This window comes from Mus musculus, chromosome 2 (genome assembly GCF_000001635.26).
Source record: "Mus musculus strain C57BL/6J chromosome 2, GRCm38.p6 C57BL/6J".
NCBI classification, from domain to species: Eukaryota; Metazoa; Chordata; class Mammalia; order Rodentia; family Muridae; genus Mus; species Mus musculus.
In genome coordinates, this window is record NC_000068.7 from 104202020 (window position 1) to 104218778 (window position 16759).

At 46.3% G+C, this 16759-nt stretch overlaps 1 protein-coding gene across 8 annotated transcripts in view; it reads right to left on the bottom strand.

The window, feature by feature from the left end:
• The window catches only part of D430041D05Rik (RIKEN cDNA D430041D05 gene), a 268798-nt gene that overhangs the window by 58947 nt on the left and 193092 nt on the right, over positions 1-16759 (bottom strand). For 6 of the 8 annotated variants that reach the window (XR_866274.3, XM_006499487.4, XM_006499483.3 and 3 more), the window contains 3 exons: positions 12072-12256; positions 6063-6190; positions 3040-3221 (listed from right to left, as the gene is read on the bottom strand). Coding sequence is in view for 7 of the 8 variants with exons in the window: in XM_006499487.4 (XP_006499550.1) it covers positions 3040-3221; positions 6063-6190; positions 12072-12256 (495 nt within the window). In the remaining variant the exon portion in view is untranslated. The remainder of the gene's footprint in view (positions 1-3039; positions 3222-6062; positions 6191-12071; positions 12257-16759) is intronic. The other 2 variants (XM_011239527.2, NM_001033347.2) reach the window with 1 other exon arrangement.

Genomic DNA, 16759 nt, shown 5'->3' on the forward strand with positions numbered 1-16759 from the left:
TGCCCTGAGTCTAGCTCCAGCCCTGAATTACCTCATGGTTTTCTTTGTCCACTTAGCTAGGGCTCTCAGGATAAGTCTCAAAGTGGATTGGGATGGATGTGGGGGGTGGATAGAACAGATGTTCCAGTCCATGAGGGCTTTCTATATGATCCACTTGCTCAGAAAAGAGAGGGAGAGGGAGAGGGAGAGGGGGAGGGGGAGGGAGAGGGGGAGAGTGAGAGGGAGAGAGGGAGGGAGAGGGAGGGAGAGGGAGAAGGAGGGAGAGAGGGAACGGGAGAGGGAGGGGAGAGGGAGAGAGAGAGGGAGAGGGAGAGAGAGGAAGAGAGAGAGAGGGAGAAGGAGGGAGAGAGGGAGAAAGAGGGAGAGAGGGAGAAGGAGGGAGAGAGGGAGCGGGAGAGGGAGGGGGAGAGGGAGAGAGAGAGAGAGGGAGAGGGATGGAGAGAGGGAGAGGGAGGGAGAGAGGGAGAGGGAGGGTGAGAGGAAAAGGGAGAGAGGGAGAGGAAGAGAGAGGAGAGGTCAAGATTGTTGTATGTGGCTGAATGTTCTTTGTTTTCTTTAAAATCACCTTTAAAAAGAAATCCCTGTAATTCATAAAGGAGAAATTTATGGCATCATGGCCTTGGGTTATGCTTTTCTCAGTTACATTTAAATCAGCCATCTCGAATAGAAGGAGGGGAATTTTAAGGCAGTCTATGTCAAGCTTGGAGAGACAGCAGTTTATAGAGGGAACAGGTCAGGGCTCTTTCCCAGCTGAGTGTCAGCAAGGCCCATTTCTTTAACTGCCCAAATGTAGCAAAGATCCATCTCTGACTGAGTGCTCTCCCCACGTGACAGGGAGCTGGCCCTGGAGGAAAAGGGATCTGTCCTAATTTCAGAGTCTGTTTGTATGGTGCTCATATCATACAAAGGCTGGGACAAAGAGACCCAGGTACGGTGGCCACAGTGAGAGCCTTAACCAGGCAGACAGTCCTAATCAAAGGCAGTTGACAGTGCATTAGCACCAACTTCAGAGGCTAGGGGGAGGGGACATAGAACTGTGCCTCAGGAAAGATTACAGAGCTAAGGGGCAGAAAGGACACATTGTGACCAGTGACTTCTTTCTCACTGATGAACCAACAATAATAAAAACGATATGGTAGCAGTGATGGTGAGGTGTTTATGGGCCAGTCATTGTGCTAAGGGCTTTACGTGTAGTGGTCCATTGTGTGGGTAGAGGGACTCTACTCGCTTGACTAAGACACAGAGACTGCGAGTGGATAAGCTGACGTCCAACTCTGGCGACACATTTTTCGAGGCCGTACTTTCTAAGCACAGCACCATTTCTCATGAAGGCTGGGATGGGAGTGAAGAGAGGAAAGGAGTACCAGGCAGAGTCAGAGCATCTGACTTCCAGCCGTCAGCACGACCTTGAGCCAGCGCCTCACCCTTCAGACTAGTTTCTCTGACTAAAAGTAAAGAAGTTGAAATAGAAGGTGTTGCCCATGTATGTAACCGAGCCTCAGCCCATCATGGTTTAAGGCCAGTTCACGCTCAGAAAAAAAAAATGCCCTTCCTGCAGCAGGCGCACACTACACTGTCATAAGTATCCCAGGTGTTGGTATTCTGTCTGGACTCCACCCCCACAACAACAGCCAGGTAGGCCTGGTCCACTATAAAAGTGGCTGCTTGTCCCCTCCCCTCTCTCTTGTCTCTCACTCTTGCTTTCTGCTTGCTCCCTCTCTCTCTCCATTCCCTTTCCCCCTCTCTCCACATGATCATGGCTGGCCTCTACTTCTCCACTCTCTCCTTCTGTCTTTCTCTTAACTCCCCTTCCTATGCCCTGAATAAACTCTATTCTATACTATACCGTTGTGTGGCTGGTCCCTCAGGGGGAAGGGATGCCTTGGCATGGGCCCGCTGAGGCACACCCTTCCCCCATACCTCCCCCACACCCCCATAGAGCATATCTCCTTATATCTATTTATCTTTTTATGATCGCAACACCCGGTGCGGGGAAGAAGCCCTTGGCATGCATTTGTGAGGCCCGGCTGTACAGGGTTGCAGCAGGTCCTTTGAGGTGCAGTGAGAAAGGCTTTAGACCTTGCAAATCTCCCACCTTCTTCAGGCAACAACAGCAGAAAGGAAATGAACAATTAACCCAGTGCTTTAACACCAGAGAAACTGTGTGTGCACACATGTGCAATGCCAATGTGCACAGTGGCCCCACTGTATGTGTATACATGTGCAATGTCAATGTGCACAGTGGCCTCACTCTGTGTGCATACATCTTCAATGTCAATACTCACAGTGGCCCCATGTGAACATTTGGCAAGATGGAGGGATGGCATTTTCAACCCCATCTCCTGTTTTTTGTCTGAGATAACGCTCTTCTCTCTTACCTACTGATCAACGGTCTATTATCTCTAATTTTCTTTGATAAAATCTCTCACGGATGTGGCAGATTTTTTTTTTTAAGTCAACTAGACTGGTTGCCCAATGAGCCCTGGGATCCGTCTGTCTGTCTGCGCAGTACTGAAATCACAGATGCACGCTGGCGTGCTTCACCTTACACGGGGCCATCCCAGGCTTTCATGGCGAGTACTTTACCAACTCAGCCATCTCCCGGGGAAGTTGACTGACATTGACACCACCTAGAAAGCAAGCAGGGGGCTATTTCAAGCTTGCTCACAGAAATCAATGTCATTTCAGAGTCTCTAGTGGCCAGCTCCTTGCCCGAGTGACAGTTCACTCCTCTCCTCTCAGTTCACCCTCCTCTTATTACCCCGACAACATGGATCCTAATGGAAGTCGAAGTGTGCGGGAGTGCAGTATAGAAAGGCTGCAGGCTACACTCATGATAGGTTGGGGAGAAAGGAGGTCATTGTAGGTGGGAAGATGCTGTGAAAACTCTCTAGATGACGTGGATTTTCCATCACTGAGACCTGGCGTGTGCAGAGGTACAAATGGAGGCCACTGGACATGAGCTGTACTCAGCCTGCCGAGGGATCATTGAATCCCTGTGGTCCAGCTAGACTCTCCACCCAGGCCATGGGTGCTTACCTCGCCATTGAGCGCTGCTGAGGACTCCTGTCCCCTGTCGGAGGCAGGGTGCACTACGGGCAGAGCTGATGGTTTGATAGCGATGAGCTGCACAGATCCAGAAGAGGTGTCAAAGGGATCTGCTGCCGCCTTGCCAGCGCTGTCAAAGAGACCTGCTCCCTCCTCTTCATCGCTCGCTGTCACTAAAGCCAGGCACAAACACGTGGGGTTTAATACGTAGGGAGCTACAAGATTGAGATATGAGGGATCTCTAAATGCAGAGTTATCTAGTTATTATAGTATCAGTAAGTAGGGAAGAATTTTAAAGGTTGCAGTTAAACAGAAGAAAACAATTCTTTCAAAACAGGGGCAAGACACAGTTGAAAACAATAAAAAGTAAATTCATTCTCTGTTTAAATAAATGAGAAAAGTGAATTTGGCCAAACCTGCATCTATTAAGTCTGCCCACAGCCAGAACAACAGCATTTAGTCCAGTCTCTGCTGATAAAGCGGCCACATTTTGCACGATTTTAAGTGACAAGTTTGCCCAGGTCAATTAGCCACATGTACTGCTGTGGTTATATGCTCTCGCACTCTTCCTCCCCCCTCCCTGCCCCAAGGCTGTTTCTCAAACGACTTAGGTTTTTCATTCTTTTACTTGTCTATAACAACAGAAAGCTATGAAATAACCACCACCAGAGAACTAACTCACAGCCACAGACAACTCCTCTAATTACACGGACTCATTGCCTCCTACGTGCTGGTAAATTAATTCTCCCATCTGACAGAGCATTCTGCCGTGCCGGCTGCAAGACACAAGTTGGCTTTGTGATTCCATAACTAAGCTGACAGAAGGGGCTTCAAGTCCAGTCATATCTAGCTGAGTTACTTGTTTTTAAATCGTATTCTCATGAAGTAGATAGAAGAAGGACAGCTTATTGAACGGGCTCAGCAAGATAAATTAGGCCTGCTTAAGCAACTGAACTAGGAGGCAGTTTGGAAGCAAAATAGGTGTTACATAAAATATGAATGTAACTGAAGTGCGTCCATCTTTCCTCCTACCTGCTCAAGGGACCTGGGGTGTTATTTAAATTATTGAGAAACCTGGTGTGTAGATCTCGCTGTCATTTATAATCACAGAAGATCTGTCAAATTAAATCAAGGAAGTACTTATTTTATAATGTATCTAGAACAACTTACAGACCAGGAGTAAGTAAAAATTCATAGATGAATTTTTTTTTTAAGTTTCATGGACTGGTTTGCAAATACAAGGTCACCAAAGCAGCCAATGACAGAGGAAAATCTCTATCAGAAATGTCACCACATGCATATGTATTTTTAGAGGACAGTTTTACTGCATCTTATATACTTGGCCACCTTCATCACCTACTTCCTGGTCAACTACTGCAAAAGCCTTCCATGGCTTTCATTTCCATGGTGTCAGGTCTCCACACTCCAACCTGTGGAGCTTCCTGTAGGCTGTGCTGTGTGCTCCAGCTCTCCTGCTTTTGTGAGCTGTCACCCGTGCTGGGGTGGACTTTGGTGATGAGCTGTCTGAGAGTCATTTCTGTTCCTGTAAGAAACCCCTCACACTCATGCAAGCAATCCCCCTTTCCTAGAGATAATAATGCATTGGCTTAGAAGTTCAAGTACCTGTACTTGTTAAGAAAGACATCCTATTTGTCGATTTTTATTTATTTATTGGACAGGTATCCTTGAGCATACGGCAATCTTCTGCCTCAGTTTCTCAAGTGCTGGGATTATAGGCATGAGACACCACCACACCTGATATCAAGCTGGTTTTGTTGTTTTTCCATTCAACATCCTACCTATTACACCCAACTTTTTCACTCTATTTAAATAACTACATGAAGTGGGCTCTAGAATTATCTCACAGCTAGGCTAATTAGTGAAGCCATGGAACCACAAAGACCCACACCAGCCATTTTGCTGGTAAAGCATTGTGCTTTCCTTACTTTATAAGTTCATATTCACCAGAGAACAAGAGTCAGAAGCCACAGATGCAGAAAGCCTGGTGGAAAACAAGAATGGTCTGTACACTAACATTTACTAATTAACCCTAGTTACCCCAGCTCTAGACTGGACACTAGACCACTAGGCGGTAGTATCTGAATAGTCCACAGGGGCCATATTTGCATACAAAGCATTCAGCTCTTTTTGTAGCCTGTCAGATGATGAAAGGTGCACTTCTGTTTTCTCCACAATTCCACTGTTGATTTCGTCCTTCCCTTGTTCCATCCTCCAATCCAACGTTGTATTAACAATGTTCTTATTTAACTCTTATTTCATGAGTGAGATGAAACATTTAAGTATCCCAGGAGAATCAGTCATACACTGAATTTTTCACTAATTAATTAGGGGATAGTGGGGGCTGAACCTAGGGAGATGCAAGCATTCCACCACTGTGCTGTGTAATTTTGAAGTAGGGTCTCACTAAGTTGTACAGGTCAGCCTCAGACTTTGGGTCCTTCTGCTTCAGGCTTCTAAGCAGCTGAAATTACAGCTGGACACAAAACCACACCCAACAGGGCTGATTTGCTGTTTTAGTATAATACATTTTTTGTTGTTAGTGTTGTTGGTTTTTTTAAATAACAAACTTGTTAGTCAGACTCACCAGTACACAATGAACCCCTGAAACTTGTTAAGGGGTTAAGGGAAGGAAGTTGGGGGAAAACCTCCAAGATAGGGATTTTGGAAATCTGTCAGTTTGTTGGACTTGGTGTTGAAAATCATGTCATTTCACCCAAGAATTAGAAAAGGCTCTAAGCAAACATCACTTTTTTCCAAAACAAATTTTCCCCTGTCAATAACTTCCTTATAAATAGGGGGTCGAGGAGGTGAGACCAATTCATGGAGAAGGATGCAGCAATCACTCAAAGTTCACAAAAGACTCCAGGACTCACAGGGCAGAATAGAGACACCTGGGATGGACGCACACTGAGTGTACGTGCGTGTATGTGTGCAAGCATGTGCGTGCTTACACAGGAGAGGCAGGGAAGGTACTAGATGGGGCAGCGTCTCACCGTTTCTCTTTCTGGACTCCTCCTTTGTCACTTTCTGCTGTGTCATTCCATTCTGGGGTGAGCGCCTCCCTGAGCTGGGCTTTCCTGATTCGTTGCTGATGACAGAGCCATTCTCACTGGGCGACCTGCTGGAGGTAACCATAGCAACAGGGTAGACAGTAAGTTTCGAGTAGAGCAGCCTCCTCTCAAGGTTATTTTATTTGCACAGTTTATGTCTGTAGCCTTTCATTCCAGTTTCAGTGGCAAAGAAGAAATGATCCAGGAGACAAAAGAAACAAAAGCCACCTACAGTCGCACTCACCCACACACTCTTCCCTCCCAGGTGAGGCGCCTGGCTGGTTGTTCTCAAGTACATTCACTGTTCTGAGCTCTCTGGACAAGTTCAGTGAGCCCAGCCTGCAGTTGCATCTCTTGTTTCATTAATCCATCACCTCAATGACTTTGGAAATAGCAGTGACTCTGTCTGTGTAGTGTTCCTTCCCTTCACACAGCTCTCTGGATGCTGAGTATTTTGGTCACATGAGCATCTTCAGTCACGCATAAAAAGCACACAACTCTTTGCCTATTCACCACAGCACTGACCTACGTGACGGCTACAGATTCCATCTCCTCACCACGGGATCTTCACGCTCTCAGAGCTGCACACCTGCACACTCCTGACTAGTCATTGCTTATATTTTGAAATATAAGCTAATTTGAGCTGTACATCCCTCCAGGAAAAATATTTTTGTTGCCTTTTTCTGGGCAAAGCATCATACGAAACTATTGACATCTGAGACCAAACATCTGGGGGACCCTCTAGGTCCCAGAGACTGTGTTGAGTGCCTTCAAATGTTGTCACTGGTCGTAATAATGGTGGCTGATTTGGAGATGGCTCGCCTTGGTCAGAAAGTGAGAGATGTGAAAGTCATGGAGGCCGAGAGTAGTTTCCAGGACTAAGCAAGGTGGCAACAAGTCACCCTCACCTCAGACCCTCCTATATGTCTCAGGCAGCAGCCTCAGATAGGAGCAGATCACAGGGCCTTCATTCCTTCTTCAGGGCTGGACTGTCACCTCTAGGACTCTGGGAAAATGGGCTCCTGACTGCTGCCTCTGGAGGTGTGCTCCCCCTCAGCCCACCTTGGGGTAAATAGTGAAAAGGCTGACCTTCCTGTCAGGGCTTGGGAAATGTTCACTGCATCCTTCTTTGGATGCCTCTAACTGAGGTGGCAGAGGCTCTGGTCAATTCTGCCATGTTTTGTTTCACTTAACACAGCATCTCCCAACTAACATGACTGAGAAATCGTTAACATTTTACCACGTTAGTACTACAAAGACTGTATGTAGGTGGGAAATGTGGATCAGACACTAATTGATTGAATGCACATTTATTACATATATAATTATGTACCCAACAGCTATTTGATCACTGTATGCTGCTGGGGGTCGGGGAGGGGGGAACACACAGAGACAAAGAGAGACAGAGAGGAGACATAAGCCCTTGAATTGTTTAAAGAAGCTGAAAGCTAACAGCGCCTACTCTCCAGCTGGCTTTATTGGATAAAATTGTTTTCATTTAACTCTGGGGTGGGGGAAGTATTTTGTAGTCTATTTTACATTTGTAAGCTGCTTAGTGATTTTTGTAACATTTTCATACCCTTTCTCTATTTGATCCTGAAAGAATTTTCTGATGTTTCTCTCACTCTGAGGAAAGGTGTCAATGAGCACATTTCTGCAGAGAAAAAAAAATCCAATCTGCTTTACCCTTTGTTTCTGCCTCTGTGCCTCTATAGACAGTGAGTGTTCAACTCAACACTCCTCATCAAAATAGAAGAAAGTGTTCGTGTGGTGTGCATGTGCACATGACGGTAGTAAACATACCTTAGAAAGCTAATACACAACAGCTGTGAGCTTGAGATTTAAGGTTACAAAACTCAATGGTCCTCTTGCTGAAATTGTGGGTAGATGTGGGACTTGAGTAAGGACTAACCAATTCCTAAACGGTGTGGCTCATCACTAATTTAAAAGTCCATTTCAAATGGCTATTGTTCCCAGGAGTTTGATTATCTATCACCCTTGCCCCAGCCCATAAATCCCAGCCACAGAGGCAGAGAAGAGCATCACCAAGACTACATACAGGAGGGAAGGGACCTGAGCAGACACTAGACAGCCTAGCTGTGACCAATGCTCAGACTTATGTTTAAAATATTTTTTTAAAAAAAACTTAAGTATATCAATAATTATTAAGTCATTGATTTTTCAGTTACAAAATTTGGGGGCTGATCTAGCAGAACCATTTGGGAGGGCCTGCAGTCAGTCCATAGGTAGCCGGAATGAAGAAACGGATGTGGCAAGATGGGGGAATCAGAAACCTCATTCATAATGGGATTGCTCTTAGGTGTGGTACTTAAAACCTTCCTAAATGGCACTGGGGAGATGGCCCGGTCGGTAAGGTGTCTGTTGTGAAAGCAAGAGGACCTGTGTTGGGTGGTGCAGAGACATGTGCACCCTAGGGCTTGATGGTCAGTTAACCTACAAACTGTGAGAGCTGGGTTCAGTGAGAAAAAAAGGAGAGACCTAGAAAAAAACACCTGATATTAGCTTTAGTTTCCACATCAATGTGGATGCACACACACTCAAACACACTTACATCTCTCTCTTTCTCTCTTTTTCTGTCTCTGTCTCTCTGTCTCTCTGTCTCTCACACACAATATCTACAAGTGATATTCGACTTCCATGACCAGATATGCACGAACAGAGATGGCTCACCTGACAGTCTTGGGAAGGCTGTGACCAGCCCTTAGTAAAGTCACATTTTTATGGTGAGATAATGAAGCGAGTGTGGAAATCATGCTGCAGTATAGCTATCCCCCCTTTCTCTCTATTTCATAAGCTAACATTTCTTGATAAAAAAACAAGAATAAATAATTGAACTTAATTAGTAAGCGGTGACTCCTTGCTAACTCAAGGAGAAGTGCTTGTTTTCAAACAAGTTTCGAAAATTAATCCCTACAGGATTTAAATTACTCAATTTGAATAGGTAGAAAAGAAGTTTTATTCTTCCCAGAAGTGCTACATCAATATCTGAATTTAGTAATTCTTCCTTTTCGGTTTCTTTTAAGTGGGTGATAAGTTGTCAACATAGCTTTATTGTGCTCAGCAAGGATCATCAGGAGAATAATACTATAGGCAATACGATGGATGAGTCCTTCAGACAAACTGTCTGTCTTCACATGCTCCAAGTCTTCTTTGCTCACTCTCCCATGCTGAATCGACCATTACAGTAACGGAACCAATTCTGTTCATACCTCCATGCAACCTAACGTTGGGAGGTCTTCTACGGTGTGTCCTAACTTGATCATGTGACTTGGTTGGCCAACAGGACAGAAATAGATATGACAGAGACAGAGACTCAAGAAGTGTTTGTATTTGGGGCTGATTTTCTTTCTGCCCTTGGACCCTCACCCTATGAAAAGGTCTGGTGAAACTCATCTGCTAGAACAGGAGTCCATGTGGAGAGAGGACCGAGTGTTATGGGTCACCCCAGACACGGCTGTCAGCAACAAAGTAGATAACATTCAGCCAGTCTGGTTCAAACCGAAACCATCCAGCAGAGTTCAAACTAGCGACCCACCCGAATCGTGAGCTGAACCGTGGCAGGTTGTTTTAAGCACTCAAGTTTTGGAGTGATCTGTTATGGAAAAAAGGAAAACTAATTCATAGGGTCTCTGCCTTATTTTCCACATGAGGTGAAATCCACACCTCTGCTTTTTCTTCTTCATTTTAGGGTTTCAAGAGCTTCTAGAATAAAACAGAACCCGGTTGCTTGATTTTAGTGCAGAGTTTCTGTGTTTGATATGGACAGTCCCTTCTGAAACTTGCTCTGTCTCTTGGCTTCTCTCTGTCTTCCTCTCATCCTTATTTGCATTTTCACTTTCCTTTGCTGACTCTCACTCATCTTCTGCACCTCTAGTGACTGCAGTGCTATCAGGGCTTAGCTCATGGAGTGCATCTTCCTTTCTAAACCCAGCCCCTCCTGGACGACTCTTTCCAGTCCCATAGGGATGCAGAACTCTGCCAGCTCCCGTACTGTTATGTCTACTCCGAGCCTCTCCTGTGAACCCCAGACTCATATGGCTAATGATTCTCAGCACGTTCATTTGTGTACCTACGGGTGACTGATAAGCTCATCTCCTCCCCGCCTTCGCTAACACAAATGCATGGCAGAGACATTTCCAAATCCTGCAGCAGCCTGTCATCAGCTTCCTTCATGGCATTAACAGCCCATCGCACGGTCACTCTCCGTCCATGTCACTGTTTCTTGCCTGGGCCTCCTGGGGTTTCCTTCTTCTACCCTGACTCTCTCTAGTCTGTTTCATACACAGAGCCAGAGTGAACCTTTTCTACCCAACAGCATGTCTTTCTCATTTCCAGCCCTCCCATGACTCCTGATCCTCATTTACAATGCCAATCCCAGTCTGAGTTGGTCTCTGGTAGATGGCATGACCAGCCCCAGGCAGCCTCCCTGATTCATGTGCTGCCATTCCCTCCCTGGTGCACACCGGCCTTCTTGACCATACTGCTTTTCTTCAGGCACCTCAAGGAGTTCCCTCCTCTGGGCTTTTTTATGCAGTGCTCCATCTGTGTGGAACATTCCTCCCTCAGCGAGCTCCATAGCCGACGAATCATGCCAATGGTGTCTTTTTCAAATGCCACTAACTGTTAAGGTCTTTTCTGATTTCCTATCTAAAACAGCACCCTCCCTTACCCCCTTCCCATCTCTCCATATCAGATTTTTAGGTTTCACATGAATAGAAAGTTTGTCTTGTTCCCTGGGATAGCTCTAGTATCTGGTAAACAGCAAGTGGGCAGTGCATATAAAGGGAAGGGGTGGGAAGGGAAGCAGGGAGGAGCGAGTGTTTCCAGCGTTCATAAGGGAGGTTGCTTCAGCTAACCAATGGGGTCTGCTATTGGCTTCACTGCCTCTTTATGGCCATTCCCAAGACTTTGCAATGAGTCTCCCAGCCTCCAGCCTAATCTTCCCTCTCATCTGTATTGCCTTGAGAAAAGTCCTAAAGTACAGGTGAGATGTCACTGTTCTTTAGCTTCTCATGGCCGCTCGAATCAGGTCAGCCTCCTGAGCCTGGAAGTCAAGACCATTCATAATTTTAATCCATCTTCTGTTTTCCTATTTTCCTATGTCCTAACTACTGTGAAGGCTGAGCTCAGGGAAATCCTGTGTGCAGAAGCCCACACTCACCTCGTTTCCTTTCCCACTTCAGATGATATGCACCCATTCCCACCTACTCTGAGTCATGTAGCCTTGGAGGTTCGGTGGAACAGCACCACTGTGCGGAGATGCCTGGAGGGCAGTGTGGGTCTCTGCCAATGTGCTTTCCTCCGACCCCGCTGTGGGTACCACACATTGTCATGCTTGCCCTTCCATCATTAACCTCCATGTCTCCCCATCACAAGATTCTTGGGAGCAGAAATCCACCGACACATTTTTATAGTCCCACTAATGCCAACCAAAGAACTCTGGTTGTTTTTCCTTCCTTTTCTCTTTTCCCATCTTCATATGCATGTGGTGTACAAGTGTGTGTATGAGTGTTTGCATGGAGGTTTGAAGTTAATGTCACTCACCATCCTCAATTGCGTCAAAGAGCATTTTGCTCATAGTAGAAACTTAACGTGGGATTCTGATTGAAAGCAGTAGCTTTACTGAGATACTGCTGGGGAAAAGCACAACTGTCATGAAGCAAAGGTTAGAGCAAAGGTTTAGAGGGGCTAACAACGGACGACATCAGAGCCAAGTTTGCTGTCATAAGAAAGGCTTCTTTGCCACTGCTGTGGCTGACCAACAATGAGTCCTCACGAGGGCGGCTTTCACGAGGCAGGCAACAATTCCTATCTTCTCTCTGCTCTCCTCTTCAATATTCAGAGCTAGCACAAGGGCGTTTTAAACACAACAGTGGAATTGGCCTGAGGGCCACAGCTCTCACTGTCAGGACGGAATCTGTCCGTGCCTACCTCCTTCTGGTTTCAGTGGACTTAGCCGTCTTGATGGCGCTGCCATCTTGAGCCGTGTCTCTTTCCTGAGGAGTATCTCTGACAGGTATGGGGAGGACCACCGTTTCCTGGGTCACAGGGATGACCTCCTCATCTGCCCCTTGCTGGCCGAGATGCTGCTTGGCGTAGTCAAAGCCTTGCACGGGCTGTGAGGAGGAAGAAAGTTTTAGGTTATTCGTCTAGAGAAGTTTTTCTAACAACAGCTTTGAGAAGAGACAGACAGCGAAATATATGTGGTATATAAATATAAAACAAAGTTAATTCAAATCTGCATATCATTTTTCTTGCAAAAATCAGAATCCACGTTAATTCTACGGATTAAAAGCCGTTGCCTGTCTGTGGGATATGTTCTTCTAGCTGGGTTGCCTTGTCTGGCCTCAGTAGGAGAGGCCACTAGCCCCACAAAGACTTGAAGTGCCAGGGTGGGAGGATACCCAGGGGCTAGGGGCTGGGAGCTGGGTGAAGGACTGTGGGAGGGGGACAGTGAGCGAGATGTAAAGTGAATAAGTAAAAATAAAACAGAATTTCCACAGGTACAATTTGTTCAGGAAAATGAAGAGTGGAACAAGATGTGATCGCTGTTGGGTAGGGAACCTCTTTCAAGGACTCTACACCACTCATTTTAAGTCAATAGATGCTGCTAATTAGAAGCAACTCATCATGGGTATGTTAATTAAGATACTGCAGGTCCCATATTGTGCTCTGCCTGGAAATACCTAGTTATCCCGGTGTGTAACAGTATATACTCAGTTTTACCAGGTCAGCAGGACTATAAACCTTAACCTTCTCATCCAAGAAATGAAGGCTGTCTGTTTTGCTTCACACCCAGTCTTTGCAAAGTAAGGCAAAGCACAGATCTGAGAAGTAGGAGATATGTCACCAGGCATGAAGCTATGGTCACGGAATAGAATGTGGGACATAGGGAGTCAGTTTCTAATCCAAACTTTCCTTGGAAGCATGCTGCCTCTGATGTCAGTCATCTTGGGAGATCAGCAAGACTGTGCCAGTATCTGAAGCTCCAAGTGGATAAGGCAGCCATGAGCAAAATCCAGAAACAATCTATTAGTGAAGTGGTAAAACCAAAGGCAGGTGTAGCCATGCCTGGGAGTCTTGCTGTGCCACAGGGGTAAATCAGCAATGCAAGCTAGGGTCAAATGCCTGATACATACCAAGTACTCAATCTGTGTTAGGGTACTGCTGTTTGCTTCCTTGCTAGGTGACAGCCCATCTGATTATCCTCAAGAAAACTCACTTGCTACCATGCAGTTGAACAGCCCAGCTAGAAGAACATATCCTACAGACAGACAACAGCATGGAGACAAAACTCACTTGCTACCATGCAGGTCCAACCTGTCAACCTTGTTAAGACAGCACCTTGTCATCTACAAAGATCACGCTCAAGAACTATGCAATCAAGTTACATAAGTCTCAAGACAAGCAAGCAAGCAAACAATGAACGAAGATTGATAATATTTTAATAAGTCTATGATTTTGTGTTGGGTTATATGAATTGCTGTCCTGGGGCACATGGGACTACAGGTTGCAGGTTGGGCATACCTGATAGGCTCTATTAGAACTTGTTGCTATTAGCACCCTGCCCCCAGCAGCTAATGAGGCTAGGGGTGCAACAGGAATGCTCCTGCCTAGTTTGAGGTTTTGGCTTTTGTGATACTGGGGAATTTAGCTTTCAGCCTCATGCAGGTCAGGCAGGCACTCTATCAGTGAGCTATATCTCTGGCCTTAAAATGTCACACTCTGGATTGGATGACAAACCAGTCACACCGCACTGCTGTGTTCCAGGACAGGGTTGGGATTTCATTGCTAGTCCAGCAAATCTTCACCAGAGATCCGTGGCGCTTCATTGCGGAGTGTTCTCCAGTTTACCTGAGACAGTCTCGTGAGTCTGATCAGTGGCATTCTGAGGCCAGGAGCTGGTGGCTGGGTTTCTGAACTAGTGACTGTTAAGGAAAGACATCTCTCTTTTCCCTTTTATTCCTCAGTTGCACTTGAAGCAGAACGGAGCCTGCAGAAGCCCCTAGAATACAAAGCCATTGCTCCTCTAACAGCTAGTTGGGCCACACCGGGCTCAACTTTTAGACTGTTCCTGGAGGCTGTGTCTTTCTCTCCGGGTCCACTGTTCCAGCCCCCCTCCCCGCCTCCCTGTGACGGGCCTCCAGGGTTCTCTTCCTTTAACCCCTGCTGCTCCCTCCTGAGAGGCACTTTGTAGCGTTCACTCTCTTTGCAAAGGCGTTCAAGGCCTTGTACATTTGGCAGAGCCTTACTTCCTGTGCACTCCTTTTCAGCCACACACCTCCATGTCTCCAGGTATTTTGTTCAGCTTTGGTCTAACAACACTAGTTTATGTTGGGAACTACCATGTGTGCTGGAGTTACAGACTGTGTAATAACTGGTACTGACCCTCAAGGAGCTCATGTTTCAGTCCCCTGCAATGTCGATGGCACAGCAGAGAGCACACTGTATAACCCACACCACTGCATCCTCACTGTGGTCACAAAGGTGGGTGGTACCTTGAACCTCTGTTTCTAAGGAGAAGCTGGGATTGGGAGGGGTCAGGCACTTTACTTCAGATCACGTTGCTGGTCTGAGATGGAGCCAGCATTTGAACCCAGGGCTCTGTTGATCGAGTGTCAAAACATCTAACCACTATTCATTGATTCACCCCACGTCCCTCCTTCTCTTCTGTCCTCACCATCTTATCTGGGCATCATTTACAGTGCCCAGCCTGGTTTCTGCCCTGACTCACACTATGGGGTATGAGACATCTCCAGCAGCCAGAACTAACCAACCCAGTGATGGGACGAGAAGGCTCGGTGCCCATCTTCACTCTCTGCCTGAGCACTCTCTCGATTTGACCCCTCCCCTTTCACTCGTTTTATCCACTGGATATGTCTGAAGTCTGGGTCACTTATGAGTGCATGGAAAAAGTGGTATTAATTAAGAAATGACAGCTTGCCAGGTGACCATCGTTAGCAACTTGACCATTTTTAAAAAAAAAAAAAAAAAAAACAGTTCGGCACATAAAACATTGATTTCTCTTTTTTGTTTTCACAACAAAGCCATGGTGGAAGCAAGGCATCCGTTAGTGTTTACCTTATAGGAAAAAAATAAAAGCTCAGAGAGGGTCAGTGAGTACCCAGGAAAAACACAGCAAAGTGGTAAAACTGGAGCCTGTCTCCTCAATGTAGAATCTCCAGACAATGTGCTCAACCTTCCACTTGAAAATTACCTAAGATCAATCAATTGCTTACCTGACACACATTGGTAACATCCAACCTCAATAGTCAATATCACTCTCGCATCAGTTTCATACGCTAGCCAAATCACAAGAACACTTTCTACACTAGGGATATATAGTTTAGTGGCAGAGCACTTGCCTGGCATGCACAAGGCCCTAGGTTCGATCCCTGGTACTACCACCAGAGTAGCAGTAGTACTCACCAACCATTTTAAAGGCAGACCGTTATATTGCTTTTAAAGACAAAAGTACATGAAACAATAAAATTCAATTTGTATGTGATACTTACTATAGACCAGGTATAGCTTAAAGCAATGCACAGACCTTCATTCACTTGCTCTCTACAGCTGCTTATTTATAAATGGTGCTATTACCCCTATTTGACCAATGGGAAACTTGAGGCACAGAGAGAGATAACTATACTGAAGTTATATACGTAGTATGTGAGAAAGAAGAAAACAGTGGCTGTTCTTAGGGGATGAACAACTTGCCCTACACAGTTCGTGCCAGCCACCGCAGGCCCTACAAGGTCCACTAACAAAGAGGGGTGACTAAAAAGAAAGGCGGTCAGTAAAGCCACGTTGTGTTGTCATGCTCTCCCTGCAAATGCTCAGCTGGTGACAATGGCCACAGGGCACGTCTATGGATCTTGTCTCTGAAGAGGGTGCTTGAGCCTCGCTCTGGCCTCAGCTCCTAGAAGAGCTCTACTCACCTTCTCTGCTTAGCATGAGTCTTCATGCTTAGCATGAGTCTCAGGAAGGGTCCCTAGGATCTCTGGCTCTGCAGCCTGCAGTGAGGATGCAGTGAAGTCCCTGGGGCCATCTGCCTTGGCCACCGATGGATCGGTGGCCATCGCTAACTTCCTCACTGTGCCTGCCCCTCATTGAATTCTGCTCACACTTCCAATGCAGCCGCTCTGTCTCTCAAACACTGCAGTGTCCCTGACTCTCCCTGGCAGGACTGCAGCGCCCGACAGTTCCACTCTGCTGGCTTCCTGTGACAAAGGGGCTTTGGAAATTAAAGTGTTTCTGCCACCCTCACTGTGGGAGAAACGGCCAGCGGAGCCACAGGAGCACGGGCAGCCTGCTCCTGGGACGTACATAGGTCAGCTTGATTTTCAGCAGCAGGTAAAGATGTGGAAGCTCAGTGCCCCGAATAGGCACACGGAAGGAGCTGTGCAGAGCCACCAGCATCTCATCTGTCCTAGCTTCAGAGAGCTTTCAAGCCAGGGGGATGCTGCTCATACTGGCAGATGAATGAAGATTTTGGTTTAACTCAAAGCGTCCCTTTCCAACTCTAGTATAGCGTGTTTTGCATTCCTGGCCTCGGCTGTGATTCTGGTAATTGCTTGTTATGTCTAAAAAGACTCACGTCGCAAGCAAGCTCAGATGGA